This window comes from Pongo pygmaeus, chromosome X, assembly GCF_028885625.2.
Source record: "Pongo pygmaeus isolate AG05252 chromosome X, NHGRI_mPonPyg2-v2.0_pri, whole genome shotgun sequence".
NCBI classification, from domain to species: Eukaryota; Metazoa; Chordata; class Mammalia; order Primates; family Hominidae; genus Pongo; species Pongo pygmaeus.
In genome coordinates, this window is record NC_072396.2 from 50,214,496 (window position 1) to 50,239,694 (window position 25,199).

At 45.0% G+C, this 25,199-nt stretch overlaps 3 protein-coding genes across 7 annotated transcripts; all 3 read left to right on the top strand.

Annotated features, from left to right (window-relative positions):
• The first annotated feature begins 540 nt into the window (after positions 1-540).
• LOC129025253 (G antigen 10-like) lies at positions 541-7,282 on the top strand. 3 transcript variants are annotated; one of them, XM_054472942.1, is made up of 6 exons: positions 541-646; positions 1,683-1,771; positions 2,239-2,359; positions 5,178-5,303; positions 5,688-5,689; positions 6,510-6,607. In XM_054472942.1, the coding sequence occupies exons 2-6, from the start codon at positions 1,691-1,693 to the stop codon at positions 6,594-6,596; spliced, it is 417 nt and encodes a 138-aa protein (XP_054328917.1). In that variant the 5' UTR covers positions 541-646; positions 1,683-1,690; the 3' UTR covers positions 6,597-6,607. The 3 variants fall into 3 exon arrangements, with proteins under 3 accessions (XP_054328917.1, XP_054328915.1, XP_054328916.1); XM_054472940.1 differs by having other exon boundaries at positions 5,178-7,282; XM_054472941.1 differs by having other exon boundaries at positions 575-682; positions 5,178-7,282.
• Positions 7,283-9,481: 2,199 nt separating this feature from the next.
• Positions 9,482-16,245, top strand: LOC129025254 (G antigen 2D). Of its 2 annotated transcripts, none has more exons than XM_054472943.2 (5): positions 9,482-9,598; positions 10,635-10,723; positions 11,191-11,311; positions 14,131-14,256; positions 16,129-16,245. In XM_054472943.2, the coding sequence occupies exons 2-5, from the start codon at positions 10,643-10,645 to the stop codon at positions 16,149-16,151; spliced, it is 351 nt and encodes a 116-aa protein (XP_054328918.1). In that variant the 5' UTR covers positions 9,482-9,598; positions 10,635-10,642; the 3' UTR covers positions 16,152-16,245. The 2 variants fall into 2 exon arrangements, with proteins under 2 accessions (XP_054328918.1, XP_054328919.1); XM_054472944.2 differs by having other exon boundaries at positions 9,526-9,634.
• A 2,190-nt stretch (positions 16,246-18,435) lies between these two features.
• Positions 18,436-25,199, top strand: LOC129025209 (G antigen 2D). Of its 2 annotated transcripts, none has more exons than XM_054472845.2 (5): positions 18,436-18,552; positions 19,589-19,677; positions 20,145-20,265; positions 23,085-23,210; positions 25,083-25,199. In XM_054472845.2, the coding sequence occupies exons 2-5, from the start codon at positions 19,597-19,599 to the stop codon at positions 25,103-25,105; spliced, it is 351 nt and encodes a 116-aa protein (XP_054328820.1). In that variant the 5' UTR covers positions 18,436-18,552; positions 19,589-19,596; the 3' UTR covers positions 25,106-25,199. The 2 variants fall into 2 exon arrangements, with proteins under 2 accessions (XP_054328820.1, XP_054328821.1); XM_054472846.2 differs by having other exon boundaries at positions 18,480-18,588.

Sequence of the window (25,199 nt, forward strand, 5' to 3'; positions counted from 1 at the left end):
ACCACGTATCTTGCTATTTTCAAGACGGAGTTTATTTTCATGTGGTGTCACTCTGGCTGTCCTGTTTCCCTAATACTGTCACTTCTCCTTCTGCGATTCTGATGCTACAAATGATAGATATCGTTTTAGTATTTTCTTACGGGTCCTAGCGATTGTATTCATTTTTCCTTCAATCTCTTTCTCGGACTTGTTCACATTGAACAATTTCCTTTTGGGGTAGGTTGCTATTTCTGTTTTCGCAGGTGGTTGACCTGTCTTCCCAGCCAGTCACAGTGGTCCTTGTCCCCATGGTGGGGCCAGGGCAAGAGAGGGCCCTGGGTTGGGGGTGGGGTTCAGTTGAAGATGGGGTGAGTTTTGAGGGGAGCACCACTTGAGTCCCAGAGGCATAAGGAACCAGCAGAGGGAGGTGGGATTCCCCTATCCTCAGTGAGGATGGGAATCGAGGGTTTGGGGCGTGGCGCTGGGAACGGCAGCCCTCCCCAGCCCACAGCCGCGCATGCTCCCTGGGCTCCCGCCTCAGTGCGCATGTTCACTGGGCGCCTTCTGCCCCGCCCCTTCGCCCACGTGAAGAACGCCAGGGAGCTGTGAGGCAGTGCCGTCTGGTTCCTGCCGTCCGGACTCTTTTTCCTCTACTGAGATTCATCTGGTAGGTCTGCAGGCCAGTCATCCCGGGGGCTGAAGTGTGAGTGAGGGTGAAGAGGGCCTTGGGTGGCCCAGGCGGGTCCCGCTTCCTGGTCTGTGGCCTCTGAGGGAGAAGGGCCACGAGGTCGTCCTCCTTCCCTTCACAGGCTGCGAGGCCACCAGCGGCTTCGTGGTCGTGAAGGGGCCTGGACAGGGAGGAAGGTGGGCCGCGGAGGGGAGGCGGTCAGGGGCTCAGGTGAAGATGGGGTGAGTGCTGTTGGGGGGATGGAAGTCCCGAGGTGCCGAGAACCCCCGACGACACAGGGCAGAGTCCCTGAATGGGGCCCCCGGCGGGGTCGAGGCGGGCGGTAAAGAAGGGGCCTGGCACCTGGGAAGGCTGCGGCCTGGTGAGCGTCCCCCGGCGGTGTGGAGTGGGGAGCGCCCGAGTGAGAAGCACTGCAAGGTCTCACCTCCGCCATGGAAGGTCCGAAAACAGTGGGAAGGAGTGGGCGAGGCAGTGCGGTCCAACCAAACTTGTTGTGAGGGGGGTGAATGGCTCTAGGAAGTGGGAGTGTGCCCAAAGCAGCAATCACGAGAATTGTGATTCACTAGGGTCTTCGTGGGGAGTCCACTTGTGAAGCTAAACCTCATCAGAAATGACCTCTGTCTGCGGGGCGCAGTGGCGCTCGCCTGTATTCCCAGTTACTCGGGACGCAGAGGTGGGAGGATCCCTTGAGCGGGAGGTCGAGGCTGCAGTGAGCTGTGATCACGCCGCTGCACTCCAGCCTGAGCAACACAGCGAGACCGCGTGTCCAAAAGAAACTGAGAAAAAAATGTCCTCTGCCTTTTGCCGCACGCCTTAAGATGGTTGCTCTGCCAGCTTGGCCAGCATAAATGGCTTTGTAGGCACTCAGACAGCGTACACACGTATGCTTAACTCTGGGACTTACTTTGAGAGTATTTTCAAAATTAAAATGGCAAGTTAACGTTTATCCATGGAAGTGATCGAATATAGCAGCCCTCTCGAGCGCACGTTCCCAATCACGGTTGTCTGTTTTCAGTGTGAAATATGAGTTGGCGAGGAAGATCGACCTATCGGCCTAGACCAAGACGCTATGTAGAGCCTCCTGAAGTGATTGGGCCTATGCGGGTGAGTGCTTAAACGTTAATGCGATGTTTTCTATTAGCAGAAATTAATTTTTGTGATAGTGTTGTTGCATTAGTGTGGAAATGCTGATAAAGGTCTTTCCTGCTCATGAAAAATGATGATGGCATCTCATGAAGGAAACATCGATTCTGGAGGATTTGTTTTTTTCCTCTCGTGTTCTTCAGCTTTTGCCCATGACTTCTTTCTCATGCTTTGTTTGTTAATGACAGATTGCACACACGTATTCCAACACGGAGTATAATAGCTTCCAAAGTCCTCGTGCGTCACTTTTCTCACAGTAACCTCCCTGTGGGTGGAGTAACCTTATTGGGCATAGAGCATAGAGTTGGAGAAATGTCTTTAGGCTTAGTTATGACCAGAAATAGCTATGTATTCTGTGTATATATGTAAAATTTTGTATCAATAACAAAACTTATTTTTTTATTTGCACACCCACACATATTCCCCAGCCCGAGCAGTTCAGTGATGAAGTGGAACCACCACAACCTGAAGAAGGGGAACCAGCAACTCAATATCAGGATCCTGCAGCTGCTCAGGAGGAAGAGGATGAGGGAGCATCTGCTGGTCAAGGTGAGGGAAAGGGAAGAAGAACGTCTGCTGGTGTGTGTGTGTGCGTGTGTGTGTGTGTGTGTGCGTGCCTGTGTGTGTGTGTGTGTGTGTGTGTTAGGCATTGTCACGTAGCAGGAACAGGAGGAAAGAAAACAATGGAAAGAATGCCTGAAATTGACTGGAAAAGCGAGGAGGCTATGTAGTTTGCAGCTTAGCTTAGGCAAATCCCTCACTATGATAAAATTTCTCGACTTTATGAATGAGAGAATGGAGGTGCCAGGATTGTGTGTTATCCAAGAACCCTTGACTGGTGAATACAAAATTTGTACTGTGTTCCCAGGTTTGTGTCTTCCTATCATCTATGTTGCTGTAAAGAAGGAAGTGATTTTGCTGAAAATGCTTAAAACTCAAAGGCTTTACTGTAAGGTAGCTTAGTACTGACCCAAGAATAGACCCAGTTCGGAGGAGCAGGAGCAGCTCCAAAAACCGAGTCGCTGAATGTTGGCCCCCGTTTCCTTTGATTGATGTTTTTATATGGTACGTTTGATAAAAGCTGGATAAATGAGGATACTGCCATACAGGTAGCTGGTTTAGTGATTTTTCTAAGTGGCTTTTAGGAGGTGATTAAATCCTCTTATGGTTAGAAAAGCAAAAAAGGAATTATCCTGAGATTAACGTGAGATGGAAATAATTTCTCCGAGATAAAATGTTTTGAAAGGAAACACTTATGTAACCGAGGTCATGGATTATTCCGGGGATGCACTGTTAAAAGTTTCTAGAATCTGACTGACAACAATGCCCATTAATTGCTGTCCGCCCACTCCCTTATTCTCAGTGCGGGACAGTATATTTTCTGTGATTCACAAACAATGTTATATTTGGTGCTTTGTTCTTCATGGGGTTCATTTATGGAATATTACATTTAAGACCTTCGGACCTAAATATAACTTTATTTGAACAAAGTGAGGTTTCTGTTTACCCCAATAGGTAATGGGTGTCGTGACTGTAAGGTTTTCCATAGTCCTCAAATCCATTCAGCTAATGAATCCTTCAGAAATTGACATTGTAATTGTAACTGAAATCCTATCCATGTTGCAGACTTCAGATCTCTCAGCTGACGCACACTGCTCTTGGTACTCTATGGCTGAATATAAGCATTATACATGTCCCGTGGTTTATCCTTAGCTTGTCATTTAGGAGAAAGGTCTAAAGCTGGGCTGAATGCCATGCACTCATAGTCCCAGCTACTTGGGAGGCTGAGGTGAGAGGATTGCTTGAGCCCTGGAGTTCAAGCCCAGCCTGGGAAACACAGCGAGACCTCATCGCTAATAAATAAATAAATGAACAAATAAATAAATAAACAAATAAGCAAATAAAGGTTTCATGGTATAGGAAAACACAGATGTAAAGTTTGTGCCTAGTGGCTGGTAATGTTGCAAACATAACTCCTTAGTGAACTGTACCACTTAAAAATAGTTAAGATGGTAAATTTTAGGATATGTGTATTTTTTACCACAATTAAAAATTCCTTTCTTCCTAAAGTTCAGTGTAGTTGTCATATATTCTTTTAAAGTTTTACTGTATCTATTTTCAACACATAACATTTATAGAAAATTTGCAAGAACAGTACAATGAACTCATATAGTTTTCACCTGGATTCACCAATTGTTAATAGCTTTCGCTTCGTAGGTTTCATATCTCTTCCCTCCCTCTCTCACCCTGCTGCCCACACACTCACACACACACACATACGGATATATGTTTACTGTTATTAATGCTGAATTGTTTCGATAAAGTTTGAGGTATGATGGTCCTTTACCCTATGCACTTGAGGGTGTGTATATCGTCAGAACAAGGAGAAAGTCATTTCTTGGATCATCACTGCACAAAGATCAAGATCAGGAAATTTAACAATGAGAAAATGGAGTCATTTAATACACAGTGCATACTCAAATTTTGCCAGTTCCCCAGAAAATTTCTTTTTTCCTTTTTTTTTTTTTCCTTTGTTGAGACGGAGTCGCTCTCTGTGGGCCAGGTTGGAGTGCAGTAGTGCGATCTCGGCTCACTGCAACCTACACCTCGCAGGTTCTAGGGATTCTCATGCCTCAGCCTCCCGTGTAGCTGGGACTACAGGCGCCGGCCACTGCGGTCTTGAACTTCTGACCTCACCTGCTCTGCCCACCTTGGCATCCCAAAATGTTTGGATTGCAGGCGTGAGACCCCTCGCCCGGCCCAGATAATTTTATTGATAGGATTTGTTTTTCTGATCCAGAGTCCAGTTCAGAATCTCGCCTTGCATGTGCTTTTCAGGTGTTTTTAGTTTCCTTTAATCTGTAATGTTTCCTTAATTTTTCTTGTCATTCATGCTAACGGACATTTTTGAAGAGGATAGACCAGTTGGTTTGCAGAATATTCTGCAGTTTGGGCTTTTTCATGTATTTTTTAAAGAGTTTTTTCACTCAGCGTTTATTGGTGGCTACTCATGCCATATAAGAGTCTAAGCGCTAGGAGTGTAAGTGCTGTGAGAGACGGGATTTCAGCCCTGAGTCATTTAATACGAGAAGGACAATCAGAAGTAGAATAACAGAGAAGTGCAAAGGAGGCAGCAAAGTTGTCTGGGGGCAGTCTTCGGAAAGGAAGAGGGTAATATTTGGAACACCTTGTTTTCCTGTTTTCTGCTAACAGACTCCTGAAATAATGTTCCTGGGATTCTTACCAACACATTTATTATTACGTTAGCTAAAGCTTTTATATAATAATACCGAGAGCATGAATATTATTTTCTTCTTCATATTTTATGTCTTACTGCTTAAATTGATATGTATTTTTTATTTTTAAGGGCCGGAGCCTGAAGCTGATAGCCAGGAACAGGTTCACCCAAAGACCGGGTGTGAGTGTGAAGATGGTCCTGATGGGCCGGAGGTGGGCCTGCCAAATCCAGAGGAGGTGAAAACGCCTGAAGAAGGTAGGCAATCCATTAGGCATGCACATTGTAGGGTGTCTGTTTCCACAGTATCATATTATAATTCCTACTATTTTTTTGAGACGGAGTCTCGCTCTGAAGACCAGGCTGGCGTGCAGTGGTGGCATCTCGGCTCACTGGAAATTCTGTCTCCAGGGTTCAAGTGATTCTCCTGCCTGGGCCTCTGGCGGAGCCGGGCTTACAGACATGCTCCGCCGCACCCAGCTAATTTTTGTATTTTTAGTAGAGACAGGGTTTCGTTATGTTGCACAGGTTCTTCCCGAACTCCTGACCTCAGGTGATCCACCTGCCTCGACCATTGAAATTGCCGGGATTACAGGCGAGAGCCACTGTGCCCGACCCAGCATTATATTTTTAATAACAGAGAGGTAACAGTACTGCCTCTTTAGTAACAGAGTTCTTAGATGAAGGTTATCTGAAACGTAGTTCAGGCCCCAGCACCTGACTGATCGACTGTCAGATATAGAAACAAACTGAGTCAAAGCTATGTTGAATTAAAAGTTTTGAGTATAAATCCTTAAACCAGTAGCTCATAATTTTCAGATGCTTTTGTAAAGGTCTGCTTTTCATCAATACGTAACACATTTGTAACACCCATCACTTGGTGTGAAAAATGCTGAAGCACTCATGCGGGTTCTAATACCAGCTCTTACAGCCTTGGCGAGATTCTGAGTGAGTCCTTTCACTTCTAAACCTATCTTTGGTTCTTATGAAAGTAGTGAGTTTAAGTCAGAGATTTTAAAACCATTTTCCATTCTGGTTCTTTCATACTCTGATCCTGTTGCATAGAATGCATGGGATACACAGATCATCTGCTTCGCGTGATTTGTTGATGACAAATCATGAAACGCTGGCCTGAGTCATCTGAAAATCTCTGAATTGAGATTTCATTGTCAGTAAGAAAGTGAGCGGGCACTCTGCTTCATCCTAGTTTTTCCGTGTGGAGAGCTGAATATGTAGCGTAAGATCTTGTGAAATTGTGAATTCTCCCTCTTCTTGGTTTGTTTGTTTGTTTGAGACAGAGTCTCAGTCTGTCACCCAGGCTGGAGTGCAGTGGTGCAATTTCAGCTCACCGCAACCTCTGGCTCCCAGGCTAAAGCAGTCCTCCCACCTCAGCCTCCTGAGTGGCTGGAACTACATGCACAAGCCACCGTGCCTGACTACATTTTTTTTTTCATTTTTGTGGAGATGGGGTCTCACTATGTTGCCCAGGCTGGGATTCTCCGGCTTTTAATGAACAATTGCTTCTTAAATCTTTCCCCACGGAAACCTTGAGTGACTGAAATATCAAATGGCGAGAGACCGTTTAGTTCCTATCATCTGTGGCATGTAGGTCAGTGATGCTCAGCATGGGTGTGAGTAAGATGCCTGTGCTATGCATGCTCCCTGCCCCACTGTCAGTCTTCATGAGCCACTATTTCTAATAAGACTGTAGACACACATATGATATAATCATCTCTAACCATATCAAATGTTACATGTAAGTTTCAGCTTTCGAGACATGAATTGATAAGATTTAAAGTTGAAAGACCACGACTCTAGTACTTCCCGAGTAATCAACTGAAGTATGTTTCACACATGTGTTTTCCAAATTGCTGACTGTGAATTGTGAGTGCTTCTGAATTGAAAGGAAGCACTTGATGTTCAGGGAGGAAATTACTTTTAAATTCTGCAGGTCTACGCTCAAAGTTTATGCAGAGGTTCAATTGCCTGTAAGACACAGGATCACCCATAGGGTTCTGTTTTTAGTCCATTTAATAAAACCCAAACTGTAGTGTGCTTTGTATGCCTTTAGGGTCATCTGAATAATCTGTTGCTAAGTCATGTTCCCAATTGTTATGTTTCTGTTACAGGTGAAAAGCAATCACAGTGTTAAAAGAAGACACGCTGAAATGATGCAGGCTGCTCCTATGTTGGAAATTTGTTCATTAAAATCCTCCCAATAAAGCTTTACAGCCTTCTGCAAAGAAGTCTTGCGCATCTTTTGTGAATTTTACTTCTAGCTTTTTGAAGCTGTGAAATCTGTATCATTCTTTGAAATCGTGTATTGTAACTCTTTGAGCTGGTATGTAGAGACATCGTTCTTTTCTTTTTTTCTTTCTTTCTTTGTTCTCTTTTGAGACGGAGTCTTGCTCTGTCGCCCAGGCTGGAGTGCAGTGGCGCGATCTCTGCTCACTGCAACCCCGCCTCCCGGATTCAAGCAATTGTCTGCCTCAGCCTCCCGAGTAGCTGGGATTATAGGCACCCACCAGCACGCCTGGCTAAGTTTTGTGTTTTTACTAGAGATGGGCTTTTGCCATCTCGGCCAGGGTGCTCTTGAACTCCTGACCTCATGATTCACCTGCCTCGGCCTCCCAAAGTGCTGGGATTACAGGCGTGAGCCACCGCGCCCGGCGGAGACAACATAATTCTTATATATTGGTTTTCTATCCAGCAGCCTTGTGAAATATGCTTATGAATTCTAAAGTTTACTTATAGATCGTTTTCAGTCTTCAACATACAGAAACATATCATCCTTGAATAAGAGCAATTTTGTTTCTGCCATTTTTTTTTCTTTTTCCTTTTGTATTTTTTGTAGAGACGGGGTTTTGCCATGTTTCCCGGGCTGTTCTTGAACTTTTGAGTGCGAGTGATGCACCCGCCTCACCTCCCACAGTGCTGGGACTACTGGCGTGGGCCACCGTGCCGGGCCTGTTGTTGCCATTGTAAAGAGTTTCATTTCCTTTTCTGATTTTATGGCATTGCGCAGACCCACCTGTTACAATGGTGACAGTGGACATCCTTGTCTTATCCCTGATGAGAAACCGAAAAATTTCAACATTTCACCATCCTGTTTACTGTCCTTTTTTTGTAGACGGACTTTATCAGAGTAAGTCATTCCATTCTGTTCTAAATTTGCTGAGAGTATTGATTTGAATATATGTTGATTTTCATCAAACGGTGCATCTATTTCGATTACCACAGCATTTTTTTCCCATTCATGTGTTAATATAGTGAATTCGATTGATAAATTTGTCCGTTTTTAGGTTCAATTATTAAAACTTGAGACAGGGTCTCACTCTGTCACCCAGGCTGGAGTGCGGTGGTGTTATCAGAGCTCGCTGTAGCCTTGACCTCCTGGGCTCAAGCGCTCCTCCCACCTCAGCCTCCTGAGCAGCTGTGACTATAGGTACATGCCACCATGCCCAGCGAATTTTTCGATGGCTTTTTGTTTGTTTTTTGTAGTGATGAGATTTTCTGATGTTGCTTAGGCTGGCCTCGAAGTCCTGAGCTCCGGTGATCTGGCCAGCTCAGCCTCCCAAAATACTAGGATTACAGGCGTGAGCCTTGGCCTGGTCTGGTTTTTCTTATTATAGGGGTGTTATCTATATAAAGACTAAACTTAATGTGTGCCTTTGTGTGGGTAGGCTAAGAGCATGATGACATTTATCATTCTATTGATTTAAAGAAAACTATCCTTGACTTACCAGTGTGTAAGTCCATGAAAGCATAATTCTGTTGAAAGCATATATTGTTAATGGGTGTTGGGAACCCTGCACTTTCCGCTGCTGTGGGAGCACGTCCTTGGAGGTACCTTTCATCTGTTTTCTCAACTCCAAACATCTTAGGACCATGGGTTGTGACTGGTAGGACCACGTATCTTGCTATTTTCAAGACGGAGTTTATTTTCACGTGGTGTCACTCTGGCTGTCCTGTTTCCCTAATACTGTCACTTCTCCTTCTGCGATTCTGATGCTACAAATGATAGATATCGTTTTAGTATTTTCTTACGGGTCCTAGCGATTGTATTCATTTTTCCTTCAATCTCTTTCTCGGACTTGTTCACATTGAACAATTTCCTTTTGGGGTAGGTTGCTATTTCTGTTTTCGCAGGTGGTTGACCTGTCTTCCCAGCCAGTCACAGTGGTCCTTGTCCCCATGGTGGGGCCAGGGCAAGAGAGGGCCCTGGGTTGGGGGTGGGGTTCAGTTGAAGATGGGGTGAGTTTTGAGGGGAGCACCACTTGAGTCCCAGAGGCATAAGGAACCAGCAGAGGGAGGTGGGATTCCCCTATCCTCAGTGAGGATGGGAATCGAGGGTTTGGGGCGTGGCGCTGGGAACGGCAGCCCTCCCCAGCCCACAGCCGCGCATGCTCCCTGGGCTCCCGCCTCAGTGCGCATGTTCACTGGGCGCCTTCTGCCCCGCCCCTTCGCCCACGTGAAGAACGCCAGGGAGCTGTGAGGCAGTGCCGTCTGGTTCCTGCCGTCCGGACTCTTTTTCCTCTACTGAGATTCATCTGGTAGGTCTGCAGGCCAGTCATCCCGGGGGCTGAAGTGTGAGTGAGGGTGAAGAGGGCCTTGGGTGGCCCAGGCGGGTCCCGCTTCCTGGTCTGTGGCCTCTGAGGGAGAAGGGCCACGAGGTCGTCCTCCTTCCCTTCACAGGCTGCGAGGCCACCAGCGGCTTCGTGGTCGTGAAGGGGCCTGGACAGGGAGGAAGGTGGGCCGCGGAGGGGAGGCGGTCAGGGGCTCAGGTGAAGATGGGGTGAGTGCTGTTGGGGGGATGGAAGTCCCGAGGTGCCGAGAACCCCCGACGACACAGGGCAGAGTCCCTGAATGGGGCCCCCGGCGGGGTCGAGGCGGGCGGTAAAGAAGGGGCCTGGCACCTGGGAAGGCTGCGGCCTGGTGAGCGTCCCCCGGCGGTGTGGAGTGGGGAGCGCCCGAGTGAGAAGCACTGCAAGGTCTCACCTCCGCCATGGAAGGTCCGAAAACAGTGGGAAGGAGTGGGCGAGGCAGTGCGGTCCAACCAAACTTGTTGTGAGGGGGGTGAATGGCTCTAGGAAGTGGGAGTGTGCCCAAAGCAGCAATCACGAGAATTGTGATTCACTAGGGTCTTCGTGGGGAGTCCACTTGTGAAGCTAAACCTCATCAGAAATGACCTCTGTCTGCGGGGCGCAGTGGCGCTCGCCTGTATTCCCAGTTACTCGGGACGCAGAGGTGGGAGGATCCCTTGAGCGGGAGGTCGAGGCTGCAGTGAGCTGTGATCACGCCGCTGCACTCCAGCCTGAGCAACACAGCGAGACCGCGTGTCCAAAAGAAACTGAGAAAAAAATGTCCTCTGCCTTTTGCCGCACGCCTTAAGATGGTTGCTCTGCCAGCTTGGCCAGCATAAATGGCTTTGTAGGCACTCAGACAGCGTACACACGTATGCTTAACTCTGGGACTTACTTTGAGAGTATTTTCAAAATTAAAATGGCAAGTTAACGTTTATCCATGGAAGTGATCGAATATAGCAGCCCTCTCGAGCGCACGTTCCCAATCACGGTTGTCTGTTTTCAGTGTGAAATATGAGTTGGCGAGGAAGATCGACCTATCGGCCTAGACCAAGACGCTATGTAGAGCCTCCTGAAGTGATTGGGCCTATGCGGGTGAGTGCTTAAACGTTAATGCGATGTTTTCTATTAGCAGAAATTAATTTTTGTGATAGTGTTGTTGCATTAGTGTGGAAATGCTGATAAAGGTCTTTCCTGCTCATGAAAAATGATGATGGCATCTCATGAAGGAAACATCGATTCTGGAGGATTTGTTTTTTTCCTCTCGTGTTCTTCAGCTTTTGCCCATGACTTCTTTCTCATGCTTTGTTTGTTAATGACAGATTGCACACACGTATTCCAACACGGAGTATAATAGCTTCCAAAGTCCTCGTGCGTCACTTTTCTCACAGTAACCTCCCTGTGGGTGGAGTAACCTTATTGGGCATAGAGCATAGAGTTGGAGAAATGTCTTTAGGCTTAGTTATGACCAGAAATAGCTATGTATTCTGTGTATATATGTAAAATTTTGTATCAATAACAAAACTTATTTTTTTATTTGCACACCCACACATATTCCCCAGCCCGAGCAGTTCAGTGATGAAGTGGAACCACCACAACCTGAAGAAGGGGAACCAGCAACTCAATATCAGGATCCTGCAGCTGCTCAGGAGGAAGAGGATGAGGGAGCATCTGCTGGTCAAGGTGAGGGAAAGGGAAGAAGAACGTCTGCTGGTGTGTGTGTGTGCGTGTGTGTGTGTGTGTGTGCGTGCCTGTGTGTGTGTGTGTGTGTGTGTGTTAGGCATTGTCACGTAGCAGGAACAGGAGGAAAGAAAACAATGGAAAGAATGCCTGAAATTGACTGGAAAAGCGAGGAGGCTATGTAGTTTGCAGCTTAGCTTAGGCAAATCCCTCACTATGATAAAATTTCTCGACTTTATGAATGAGAGAATGGAGGTGCCAGGATTGTGTGTTATCCAAGAACCCTTGACTGGTGAATACAAAATTTGTACTGTGTTCCCAGGTTTGTGTCTTCCTATCATCTATGTTGCTGTAAAGAAGGAAGTGATTTTGCTGAAAATGCTTAAAACTCAAAGGCTTTACTGTAAGGTAGCTTAGTACTGACCCAAGAATAGACCCAGTTCGGAGGAGCAGGAGCAGCTCCAAAAACCGAGTCGCTGAATGTTGGCCCCCGTTTCCTTTGATTGATGTTTTTATATGGTACGTTTGATAAAAGCTGGATAAATGAGGATACTGCCATACAGGTAGCTGGTTTAGTGATTTTTCTAAGTGGCTTTTAGGAGGTGATTAAATCCTCTTATGGTTAGAAAAGCAAAAAAGGAATTATCCTGAGATTAACGTGAGATGGAAATAATTTCTCCGAGATAAAATGTTTTGAAAGGAAACACTTATGTAACCGAGGTCATGGATTATTCCGGGGATGCACTGTTAAAAGTTTCTAGAATCTGACTGACAACAATGCCCATTAATTGCTGTCCGCCCACTCCCTTATTCTCAGTGCGGGACAGTATATTTTCTGTGATTCACAAACAATGTTATATTTGGTGCTTTGTTCTTCATGGGGTTCATTTATGGAATATTACATTTAAGACCTTCGGACCTAAATATAACTTTATTTGAACAAAGTGAGGTTTCTGTTTACCCCAATAGGTAATGGGTGTCGTGACTGTAAGGTTTTCCATAGTCCTCAAATCCATTCAGCTAATGAATCCTTCAGAAATTGACATTGTAATTGTAACTGAAATCCTATCCATGTTGCAGACTTCAGATCTCTCAGCTGACGCACACTGCTCTTGGTACTCTATGGCTGAATATAAGCATTATACATGTCCCGTGGTTTATCCTTAGCTTGTCATTTAGGAGAAAGGTCTAAAGCTGGGCTGAATGCCATGCACTCATAGTCCCAGCTACTTGGGAGGCTGAGGTGAGAGGATTGCTTGAGCCCTGGAGTTCAAGCCCAGCCTGGGAAACACAGCGAGACCTCATCGCTAATAAATAAATAAATGAACAAATAAATAAATAAACAAATAAGCAAATAAAGGTTTCATGGTATAGGAAAACACAGATGTAAAGTTTGTGCCTAGTGGCTGGTAATGTTGCAAACATAACTCCTTAGTGAACTGTACCACTTAAAAATAGTTAAGATGGTAAATTTTAGGATATGTGTATTTTTTACCACAATTAAAAATTCCTTTCTTCCTAAAGTTCAGTGTAGTTGTCATATATTCTTTTAAAGTTTTACTGTATCTATTTTCAACACATAACATTTATAGAAAATTTGCAAGAACAGTACAATGAACTCATATAGTTTTCACCTGGATTCACCAATTGTTAATAGCTTTCGCTTCGTAGGTTTCATATCTCTTCCCTCCCTCTCTCACCCTGCTGCCCACACACTCACACACACACACATACGGATATATGTTTACTGTTATTAATGCTGAATTGTTTCGATAAAGTTTGAGGTATGATGGTCCTTTACCCTATGCACTTGAGGGTGTGTATATCGTCAGAACAAGGAGAAAGTCATTTCTTGGATCATCACTGCACAAAGATCAAGATCAGGAAATTTAACAATGAGAAAATGGAGTCATTTAATACACAGTGCATACTCAAATTTTGCCAGTTCCCCAGAAAATTTCTTTTTTCCTTTTTTTTTTTTTTCCTTTGTTGAGACGGAGTCGCTCTCTGTGGGCCAGGTTGGAGTGCAGTAGTGCGATCTCGGCTCACTGCAACCTACACCTCGCAGGTTCTAGGGATTCTCATGCCTCAGCCTCCCGTGTAGCTGGGACTACAGGCGCCGGCCACTGCGGTCTTGAACTTCTGACCTCACCTGCTCTGCCCACCTTGGCATCCCAAAATGTTTGGATTGCAGGCGTGAGACCCCTCGCCCGGCCCAGATAATTTTATTGATAGGATTTGTTTTTCTGATCCAGAGTCCAGTTCAGAATCTCGCCTTGCATGTGCTTTTCAGGTGTTTTTAGTTTCCTTTAATCTGTAATGTTTCCTTAATTTTTCTTGTCATTCATGCTAACGGACATTTTTGAAGAGGACAGACCAGTTGGTTTGCAGAATATTCTGCAGTTTGGGCTTTTTCATGTATTTTTTAAAGAGTTTTTTCACTCAGCGTTTATTGGTGGCTACTCATGCCATATAAGAGTCTAAGCGCTAGGAGTGTAAGTGCTGTGAGAGACGGGATTTCAGCCCTGAGTCATTTAATACGAGAAGGACAATCAGAAGTAGAATAACAGAGAAGTGCAAAGGAGGCAGCAAAGTTGTCTGGGGGCAGTCTTCGGAAAGGAAGAGGGTAATATTTGGAACACCTTGTTTTCCTGTTTTCTGCTAACAGACTCCTGAAATAATGTTCCTGGGATTCTTACCAACACATTTATTATTACGTTAGCTAAAGCTTTTATATAATAATACCGAGAGCATGAATATTATTTTCTTCTTCATATTTTATGTTTTACTGCTTAAATTGATATGTATTTTTTATTTTTAAGGGCCGGAGCCTGAAGCTGATAGCCAGGAACAGGTTCACCCAAAGACCGGGTGTGAGTGTGAAGATGGTCCTGATGGGCCGGAGGTGGGCCCGCCAAATCCAGAGGAGGTGAAAACGCCTGAAGAAGGTAGGCAATCCATTAGGCATGCACATTGTAGGGTGTCTGTTTCCACAGTATCATATTATAATTCCTACTATTTTTTTGAGACGGAGTCTCGCTCTGAAGACCAGGCTGGCGTGCAGTGGTGGCATCTCGGCTCACTGGAAATTCTGTCTCCAGGGTTCAAGTGATTCTCCTGCCTGGGCCTCTGGCGGAGCCGGGCTTACAGACATGCTCCGCCGCACCCAGCTAATTTTTGTATTTTTAGTAGAGACAGGGTTTCGTTATGTTGCACAGGTTCTTCCCGAACTCCTGACCTCAGGTGATCCACCTGCCTCGACCATTGAAATTGCCGGGATTACAGGCGAGAGCCACTGTGCCCGACCCAGCATTATATTTTTAATAACAGAGAGGTAACAGTACTGCCTCTTTAGTAACAGAGTTCTTAGATGAAGGTTATCTGAAACGTAGTTCAGGCCCCAGCATCCGACTGATCGACTGTCAGATATAGAAACAAACTGAGTCAAAGCTATGTTGAATTAAAAGTTTTGAGTATAAATCCTTAAACCAGTAGCTCATAATTTTCAGATGCTTTTGTAAAGGTCTGCTTTTCATCAATACGTAACACATTTGTAACACCCATCACTTGGTGTGAAAAATGCTGAAGCACTCATGCGGGTTCTAATACCAGCTCTTACAGCCTTGGCGAGATTCTGAGTGAGTCCTTTCACTTCTAAACCTATCTTTGGTTCTTATGAAAGTAGTGAGTTTAAGTCAGAGATTTTAAAACCATTTTCCATTCTGGTTCTTTCATACTCTGATCCTGTTGCATAGAATGCATGGGATACACAGATCATCTGCTTCGCGTGATTTGTTGATGACAAATCATGAAACGCTGGCCTGAGTCATCTGAAAATCTCTGAATTGAGATTTCATTGTCAGTAAGAAAGTGAGCGGGCACTCTGCTTCATCCTAGTTTTTCCGTGTGGAGAGCTGAATATGTAGCGTAAGATCTTGTGAAATTGTGAATTCTCCCTCTTCTTGGTTTGTTTGTTTGTTTGAGACAGAGTCTCAGTCTGTCACCCAGGCTGGAGTGCAGTGGTGCAATTTCAGCTCACCGCAACCTCTGGCTCCCAGGCTAAAGCAGTCCTCCCACCTCAGCCTCCTGAGTGGCTGGAACTACATGCACAAGCCACCGTGCCTGACTACATTTTTTTTTTTCATTTTTGTGGAGATGGGGTCTCACTATGTTGCCCAGGCTGGGATTCTCCGGCTTTTAATGAACAATTGCTTCTTAAATCTTTCCCCACGGAAACCTTGAGTGACTGAAATATCAAATGGCGAGAGACCGTTTAGTTCCTATCATCTGTGGCATGTAGGTCAGTGATGCTCAGCATGGGTGTGAGTAAGATGCCTGTGCTATGCATGCTCCCTGCCCCACTGTCAGTCTTCATGAGCCACTATTTCTAATAAGACTGTAGACACACATATGATATAATCATCTCTAACCATATCAAATGTTACATGTAAGTTTCAGCTTTCGAGACATGAATTGATAAGATTTAAAGTTGAAAGACCACGACTCTAGTACTTCCCGAGTAATCAACTGAAGTATGTTTCACACATGTGTTTTCCAAATTGCTGACTGTGAATTGTGAGTGCTTCTGAATTGAAAGGAAGCACTTGATGTTCAGGGAGGAAATTACTTTTAAATTCTGCAGGTCTACGCTCAAAGTTTATGCAGAGGTTCAATTGCCTGTAAGACACAGGATCACCCATAGGGTTCTGTTTTTAGTCCATTTAATAAAACCCAAACTGTAGTGTGCTTTGTATGCCTTTAGGGTCATCTGAATAATCTGTTGCTAAGTCATGTTCCCAATTGTTATGTTTCTGTTACAGGTGAAAAGCAATCACAGTGTTAAAAGAAGACACGCTGAAATGATGCAGGCTGCTCCTATGTTGGAAATTTGTTCATTAAAATCCTCCCAATAAAGCTTTACAGCCTTCTGCAAAGAAGTCTTGCGCATCTTTTGTGAATTTTACTTCTAGCTTTTTGAAGCTGTGAAATCTGTATCATTCTTTGAAATCGTGTATTGTAACTCTTTGAGCTGGTATGTAGAGACATCGTTCTTTTCTTTTTTTCTTTCTTTCTTTGTTCTCTTTTGAGACGGAGTCTTGCTCTGTCGCCCAGGCTGGAGTGCAGTGGCGCGATCTCTGCTCACTGCAACCCCGCCTCCCGGATTCAAGCAATTGTCTGCCTCAGCCTCCCGAGTAGCTGGGATTATAGGCACCCACCAGCACGCCTGGCTAAGTTTTGTGTTTTTACTAGAGATGGGCTTTCGCCATCTCGGCCAGGGTGCTCTTGAACTCCTGACCTCATGATTCACCTGCCTCGGCCTCCCAAAGTGCTGGGATTACAGGCGTGAGCCACCGCGCCCGGCGGAGACAACATAATTCTTATATATTGGTTTTCTATCCAGCAGCCTTGTGAAATATGCTTATGAATTCTAAAGTTTACTTATAGATCGTTTTCAGTCTTCAACATACAGAAACATATCATCCTTGAATAAGAGCAATTTTGTTTCTGCCATTTTTTTTTCTTTTTCCTTTTGTATTTTTTGTAGAGACGGGGTTTTGCCATGTTTCCCGGGCTGTTCTTGAACTTTTGAGTGCGAGTGATGCACCCGCCTCACCTCCCACAGTGCTGGGACTACTGGCGTGGGCCACCGTGCCGGGCCTGTTGTTGCCATTGTAAAGAGTTTCATTTCCTTTTCTGATTTTATGGCATTGCGCAGACCCACCTGTTACAATGGTGACAGTGGACATCCTTGTCTTATCCCTGATGAGAAACCGAAAAATTTCAACATTTCACCATCCTGTTTACTGTCCTTTTTTTGTAGACGGACTTTATCAGAGTAAGTCATTCCATTCTGTTCTAAATTTGCTGAGAGTATTGATTTGAATATATGTTGATTTTCATCAAACGGTGCATCTATTTCGATTACCACAGCATTTTTTTCCCATTCATGTGTTAATATAGTGAATTCGATTGATAAATTTGTCCGTTTTTAGGTTCAATTATTAAAACTTGAGACAGGGTCTCACTCTGTCACCCAGGCTGGAGTGCGGTGGTGTTATCAGAGCTCGCTGTAGCCTTGACCTCCTGGGCTCAAGCGCTCCTCCCACCTCAGCCTCCTGAGCAGCTGTGACTATAGGTACATGCCACCATGCCCAGCGAATTTTTCGATGGCTTTTTGTTTGTTTTTTGTAGTGATGAGATTTTCTGATGTTGCTTAGGCTGGCCTCGAAGTCCTGAGCTCCGGTGATCTGGCCAGCTCAGCCTCCCAAAATACTAGGATTACAGGCGTGAGCCTTGGCCTGGTCTGGTTTTTCTTATTATAGGGGTGTTATCTATATAAAGACTAAACTTAATGTGTGCCTTTGTGTGGGTAGGCTAAGAGCATGATGACATTTATCATTCTATTGATTTAAAGAAAACTATCCTTGACTTACCAGTGTGTAAGTCCATGAAAGCATAATTCTGTTGAAAGCATATATTGTTAATGGGTGTTGGGAACCCTGCACTTTCCGCTGCTGTGGGAGCACGTCCTTGGAGGTACCTTTCATCTGTTTTCTCAACTCCAAACATCTTAGGACCATGGGTTGTGACTGGTAGGACCACGTATCTTGCTATTTTCAAGACGGAGTTTATTTTCACGTGGTGTCACTCTGGCTGTCCTGTTTCCCTAATACTGTCACTTCTCCTTCTGCGATTCTGATGCTACAAATGATAGATATCGTTTTAGTATTTTCTTACGGGTCCTAGCGATTGTATTCATTTTTCCTTCAGTCTCTTTCTCGGACTTGTTCACATTGAACAATTTCCTTTTGGGGTAGGTTGCTATTTCTGTTTTCGCAGGTGGTTGACCTGTCTTCCCAGCCAGTCACAGTGGTCCTTGTCCCCATGGTGGGGCCAGGGCAAGAGAGGGCCCTGGGTTGGGGGTGGGGTTCAGTTGAAGATGGGGTGAGTTTTGAGGGGAGCACCACTTGAGTCCCAGAGGCATAAGGAACCAGCAGAGGGAGGTGGGATTCCCCTATCCTCAGTGAGGATGGGAATCGAGGGTTTGGGGCGTGGCGCTGGGAACGGCAGCCCTCCCCAGCCCACAGCCGCACATGCTCCCTGGGCTCCCGCCTCAGTGCGCATGTTCACTGGGCGCCTTCTGCCCCGCCCCTTCGCCCACGTGAAGAACGCCAGGGAGCTGTGAGGCAGTGCCGTCTGGTTCCTGCCGTCCGGACTCTTTTTCCTCTACTGAGATTCATCTGGTAGGTCTGCAGGCCAGTCATCCCGGGGGCTGAAGTGTGAGTGAGGGTGAAGAGGGCCTTGGGTGGCCCAGGCGGGTCCCGCTTCCTGGTCTGTGGCCTCTGAGGGAGAAGGGCCACGAGGTCGTCCTCCTTCCCTTCACAGGCTGCGAGGCCACCAGCGGCTTCGTGGTCGTGAAGGGGCCTGGACAGGGAGGAAGGTGGGCCGCAGAGGGGAGGCGGTCAGGGGCTCAGGTGAAGATGGGGTGAGTGCTGTTGGGGGGATGGAAGTCCCGAGGTGCCGAGAACCCCCGACGACACAGGGCAGAGTCCCTGAATGGGGCCCCCGGCGGGGTCGAGGCGGGCGGTAAAGAAGGGGCCTGGCACCTGGGAAGGCTGCGGCCTGGTGAGCGTCCCCCGGCGGTGTGGAGTGGGGAGCGCCCGAGTGAGAAGCACTGCAAGGTCTCACCTCCGCCATGGAAGGTCCGAAAACAGTGGGAAGGAGTGGGCGAGGCAGTGCGGTCCAACCAAACTTGTTGTGAGGGGGGTGAATGGCTCTAGGAAGTGGGAGTGTGCCCAAAGCAGCAATCACGAGAATTGTGATTCACTAGGGTCTTCGTGGGGAGTCCACTTGTGAAGCTAAACCTCATCAGAAATGACCTCTGTCTGCGGGGCGCAGTGGCGCTCGCCTGTATTCCCAGTTACTCGGGACGCAGAGGTGGGAGGATCCCTTGAGCGGGAGGTCGAGGCTGCAGTGAGCTGTGATCACGCCGCTGCACTCCAGCCTGAGCAACACAGCGAGACCGCGTGTCCAAAAGAAACTGAGAAAAAAATGTCCTCTGCCTTTTGCCGCACGCCTTAAGATGGTTGCTCTGCCAGCTTGGCCAGCATAAATGGCTTTGTAGGCACTCAGACAGCGTACACACGTATGCTTAACTCTGGGACTTACTTTGAGAGTATTTTCAAAATTAAAATGGCAAGTTAATGTTTATCCATGGAAGTGATCGAATATAGCAGCCCTCTCGAGCGCACGTTCCCAATCACGGTTGTCTGTTTTCAGTGTGAAATATGAGTTGGCGAGGAAGATCGACCTATCGGCCTAGACCAAGACGCTATGTAGAGCCTCCTGAAGTGATTGGGCCTATGCGGGTGAGTGCTTAAACGTTAATGCGATGTTTTCTATTAGCAGAAATTAATTTTTGTGATAGTGTTGTTGCATTAGTGTGGAAATGCTGATAAAGGTCTTTCCTGCTCATGAAAAATGATGATGGCATCTCATGAAGGAAACATCGATTCTGGAGGATTTGTTTTTTTCCTCTCGTGTTCTTCAGCTTTTGCCCATGACTTCTTTCTCATGCTTTGTTTGTTAATGACAGATTGCACACACGTATTCCAACACGGAGTATAATAGCTTCCAAAGTCCTCGTGCGTCACTTTTCTCACAGTAACCTCCCTGTGGGTGGAGTAACCTTATTGGGCATAGAGCATAGAGTTGGAGAAATGTCTTTAGGCTTAGTTATGACCAGAAATAGCTATGTATTCTGTGTATATATGTAAAATTTTGTATCAATAACAAAACTTATTTTTTTATTTGCACACCCACACATATTCCCCAGCCCGAGCAGTTCAGTGATGAAGTGGAACCACCACAACCTGAAGAAGGGGAACCAGCAACTCAATATCAGGATCCTGCAGCTGCTCAGGAGGAAGAGGATGAGGGAGCATCTGCTGGTCAAGGTGAGGGAAAGGGAAGAAGAACGTCTGCTGGTGTGTGTGTGTGCGTGTGTGTGTGTGTGTGTGCGTGCCTGTGTGTGTGTGTGTGTGTGTGTGTTAGGCATTGTCACGTAGCAGGAACAGGAGGAAAGAAAACAATGGAAAGAATGCCTGAAATTGACTGGAAAAGCGAGGAGGCTATGTAGTTTGCAGCTTAGCTTAGGCAAATCCCTCACTATGATAAAATTTCTCGACTTTATGAATGAGAGAATGGAGGTGCCAGGATTGTGTGTTATCCAAGAACCCTTGACTGGTGAATACAAAATTTGTACTGTGTTCCCAGGTTTGTGTCTTCCTATCATCTATGTTGCTGTAAAGAAGGAAGTGATTTTGCTGAAAATGCTTAAAACTCAAAGGCTTTACTGTAAGGTAGCTTAGTACTGACCCAAGAATAGACCCAGTTCGGAGGAGCAGGAGCAGCTCCAAAAACCGAGTCGCTGAATGTTGGCCCCCGTTTCCTTTGATTGATGTTTTTATATGGTACGTTTGATAAAAGCTGGATAAATGAGGATACTGCCATACAGGTAGCTGGTTTAGTGATTTTTCTAAGTGGCTTTTAGGAGGTGATTAAATCCTCTTATGGTTAGAAAAGCAAAAAAGGAATTATCCTGAGATTAACGTGAGATGGAAATAATTTCTCCGAGATAAAATGTTTTGAAAGGAAACACTTATGTAACCGAGGTCATGGATTATTCCGGGGACGCACTGTTAAAAGTTTCTAGAATCTGACTGACAACAATGCCCATTAATTGCTGTCCGCCCACTCCCTTATTCTCAGTGCGGGACAGTATATTTTCTGTGATTCACAAACAATGTTATATTTGGTGCTTTGTTCTTCATGGGGTTCATTTATGGAATATTACATTTAAGACCTTCGGACCTAAATATAACTTTATTTGAACAAAGTGAGGTTTCTGTTTACCCCAATAGGTAATGGGTGTCGTGACTGTAAGGTTTTCCATAGTCCTCAAATCCATTCAGCTAATGAATCCTTCAGAAATTGACATTGTAATTGTAACTGAAATCCTATCCATGTTGCAGACTTCAGATCTCTCAGCTGACGCACACTGCTCTTGGTACTCTATGGCTGAATATAAGCATTATACATGTCCCGTGGTTTATCCTTAGCTTGTCATTTAGGAGAAAGGTCTAAAGCTGGGCTGAATGCCATGCACTCATAGTCCCAGCTACTTGGGAGGCTGAGGTGAGAGGATTGCTTGAGCCCTGGAGTTCAAGCCCAGCCTGGGAAACACAGCGAGACCTCATCGCTAATAAATAAATAAATGAACAAATAAATAAATAAACAAATAAGCAAATAAAGGTTTCATGGTATAGGAAAACACAGATGTAAAGTTTGTGCCTAGTGGCTGGTAATGTTGCAAACATAACTCCTTAGTGAACTGTACCACTTAAAAATAGTTAAGATGGTAAATTTTAGGATATGTGTATTTTTTACCACAATTAAAAATTCCTTTCTTCCTAAAGTTCAGTGTAGTTGTCATATATTCTTTTAAAGTTTTACTGTATCTATTTTCAACACATAACATTTATAGAAAATTTGCAAGAACAGTACAATGAACTCATATAGTTTTCACCTGGATTCACCAATTGTTAATAGCTTTCGCTTCGTAGGTTTCATATCTCTTCCCTCCCTCTCTCACCCTGCTGCCCACACACTCACACACACACACATACGGATATATGTTTACTGTTATTAATGCTGAATTGTTTCGATAAAGTTTGAGGTATGATGGTCCTTTACCCTATGCACTTGAGGGTGTGTATATCGTCAGAACAAGGAGAAAGTCATTTCTTGGATCATCACTGCACAAAGATCAAGATCAGGAAATTTAACAATGAGAAAATGGAGTCATTTAATACACAGTGCATACTCAAATTTTGCCAGTTCCCCAGAAAATTTCTTTTTTCCTTTTTTTTTTTTTTCCTTTGTTGAGACGGAGTCGCTCTCTGTGGGCCAGGTTGGAGTGCAGTAGTGTGATCTCGGCTCACTGCAACCTACACCTCGCAGGTTCTAGGGATTCTCATGCCTCAGCCTCCCGTGTAGCTGGGACTACAGGCGCCGGCCACTGCGGTCTTGAACTTCTGACCTCACCTGCTCTGCCCACCTTGGCATCCCAAAATGTTTGGATTGCAGGCGTGAGACCCCTCGCCCGGCCCAGATAATTTTATTGATAGGATTTGTTTTTCTGATCCAGAGTCCAGTTCAGAATCTCGCCTTGCATGTGCTTTTCAGGTGTTTTTAGTTTCCTTTAATCTGTAATGTTTCCTTAATTTTTCTTGTCATTCATGCTAACGGACATTTTTGAAGAGGACAGACCAGTTGGTTTGCAGAATATTCTGCAGTTTGGGCTTTTTCATGTATTTTTTAAAGAGTTTTTTCACTCAGCGTTTATTGGTGGCTACTCATGCCATATAAGAGTCTAAGCGCTAGGAGTGTAAGTGCTGTGAGAGACGGGATTTCAGCCCTGAGTCATTTAATACGAGAAGGACAATCAGAAGTAGAATAACAGAGAAGTGCAAAGGAGGCAGCAAAGTTGTCTGGGGGCAGTCTTCGGAAAGGAAGAGGGTAATATTTGGAACACCTTGTTTTCCTGTTTTCTGCTAACAGACTCCTGAAATAATGTTCCTGGGATTCTTACCAACACATTTATTATTACGTTAGCTAAAGCTTTTATATAATAATACCGAGAGCATGAATATTATTTTCTTCTTCATATTTTATGTCTTACTGCTTAAATTGATATGTATTTTTTATTTTTAAGGGCCGGAGCCTGAAGCTGATAGCCAGGAACAGGTTCACCCAAAGACCGGGTGTGAGTGTGAAGATGGTCCTGATGGGCCGGAGGTGGGCCCGCCAAATCCAGAGGAGGTGAAAACGCCTGAAGAAGGTAGGCAATCCATTAGGCATGCACATTGTAGGGTGTCTGTTTCCACAGTATCATATTATAATTCCTACTATTTTTTTGAGACGGAGTCTCGCTCTGAAGACCAGGCTGGCGTGCAGTGGTGGCATCTCGGCTCACTGGAAATTCTGTCTCCAGGGTTCAAGTGATTCTCCTGCCTGGGCCTCTGGCGGAGCCGGGCTTACAGACATGCTCCGCCGCACCCAGCTAATTTTTGTATTTTTAGTAGAGACAGGGTTTCGTTATGTTGCACAGGTTCTTCCCGAACTCCTGACCTCAGGTGATCCACCTGCCTCGACCATTGAAATTGCCGGGATTACAGGCGAGAGCCACTGTGCCCGACCCAGCATTATATTTTTAATAACAGAGAGGTAACAGTACTGCCTCTTTAGTAACAGAGTTCTTAGATGAAGGTTATCTGAAACGTAGTTCAGGCCCCAGCATCCGACTGATCGACTGTCAGATATAGAAACAAACTGAGTCAAAGCTATGTTGAATTAAAAGTTTTGAGTATAAATCCTTAAACCAGTAGCTCATAATTTTCAGATGCTTTTGTAAAGGTCTGCTTTTCATCAATACGTAACACATTTGTAACACCCATCACTTGGTGTGAAAAATGCTGAAGCACTCATGCGGGTTCTAATACCAGCTCTTACAGCCTTGGCGAGATTCTGAGTGAGTCCTTTCACTTCTAAACCTATCTTTGGTTCTTATGAAAGCAGTGAGTTTAAGTCAGAGATTTTAAAACCATTTTCCATTCTGGTTCTTTCATACTCTGATCCTGTTGCATAGAATGCATGGGATACACAGATCATCTGCTTCGCGTGATTTGTTGATGACAAATCATGAAACGCTGGCCTGAGTCATCTGAAAATCTCTGAATTGAGATTTCATTGTCAGTAAGAAAGTGAGCGGGCACTCTGCTTCATCCTAGTTTTTCCGTGTGGAGAGCTGAATATGTAGCGTAAGATCTTGTGAAATTGTGAATTCTCCCTCTTCTTGGTTTGTTTGTTTGTTTGAGACAGAGTCTCAGTCTGTCACCCAGGCTGGAGTGCAGTGGTGCAATTTCAGCTCACCGCAACCTCTGGCTCCCAGGCTAAAGCAGTCCTCCCACCTCAGCCTCCTGAGTGGCTGGAACTACATGCACAAGCCACCGTGCCTGACTACATTTTTTTTTTTCATTTTTGTGGAGATGGGGTCTCACTATGTTGCCCAGGCTGGGATTCTCCGGCTTTTAATGAACAATTGCTTCTTAAATCTTTCCCCACGGAAACCTTGAGTGACTGAAATATCAAATGGCGAGAGACCGTTTAGTTCCTATCATCTGTGGCATGTAGGTCAGTGATGCTCAGCATGGGTGTGAGTAAGATGCCTGTGCTATGCATGCTCCCTGCCCCACTGTCAGTCTTCATGAGCCACTATTTCTAATAAGACTGTAGACACACATATGATATAATCATCTCTAACCATATCAAATGTTACATGTAAGTTTCAGCTTTCGAGACATGAATTGATAAGATTTAAAGTTGAAAGACCACGACTCTAGTACTTCCCGAGTAATCAACTGAAGTATGTTTCACACATGTGTTTTCCAAATTGCTGACTGTGAATTGTGAGTGCTTCTGAATTGAAAGGAAGCACTTGATGTTCAGGGAGGAAATTACTTTTAAATTCTGCAGGTCTACGCTCAAAGTTTATGCAGAGGTTCAATTGCCTGTAAGACACAGGATCACCCATAGGGTTCTGTTTTTAGTCCATTTAATAAAACCCAAACTGTAGTGTGCTTTGTATGCCTTTAGGGTCATCTGAATAATCTGTTGCTAAGTCATGTTCCCAATTGTTATGTTTCTGTTACAGGTGAAAAGCAATCACAGTGTTAAAAGAAGACACGCTGAAATGATGCAGGCTGCTCCTATGTTGGAAATTTGTTCATTAAAATCCTCCCAATAAAGCTTTACAGCCTTCTGCAAAGAA

Excerpts from the sequence above, each read along its gene's own strand:
- LOC129025253 (XM_054472940.1), top strand. The coding sequence starts at position 1,691 with ATGAGTTGGCGAGGAAGATCGACCTATCGGCCTAGACCAAGACGCTAT. Across the intron at positions 1,772-2,238 it reads AAGTGATTGGGCCTATGCGG|CCCGAGCAGTTCAGTGATGA; the intron begins GTGAGTGCTTAA and ends CATATTCCCCAG. Across the intron at positions 2,360-5,177 it reads GGGAGCATCTGCTGGTCAAG|GGCCGGAGCCTGAAGCTGAT; the intron begins GTGAGGGAAAGG and ends TTTATTTTTAAG.
- LOC129025254 (XM_054472943.2), top strand. The coding sequence starts at position 10,643 with ATGAGTTGGCGAGGAAGATCGACCTATCGGCCTAGACCAAGACGCTAT. Across the intron at positions 10,724-11,190 it reads AAGTGATTGGGCCTATGCGG|CCCGAGCAGTTCAGTGATGA; the intron begins GTGAGTGCTTAA and ends CATATTCCCCAG. Across the intron at positions 14,257-16,128 it reads GGTGAAAACGCCTGAAGAAG|GTGAAAAGCAATCACAGTGT; the intron begins GTAGGCAATCCA and ends TTTCTGTTACAG.
- LOC129025209 (XM_054472845.2), top strand. The coding sequence starts at position 19,597 with ATGAGTTGGCGAGGAAGATCGACCTATCGGCCTAGACCAAGACGCTAT. Across the intron at positions 19,678-20,144 it reads AAGTGATTGGGCCTATGCGG|CCCGAGCAGTTCAGTGATGA; the intron begins GTGAGTGCTTAA and ends CATATTCCCCAG. Across the intron at positions 23,211-25,082 it reads GGTGAAAACGCCTGAAGAAG|GTGAAAAGCAATCACAGTGT; the intron begins GTAGGCAATCCA and ends TTTCTGTTACAG.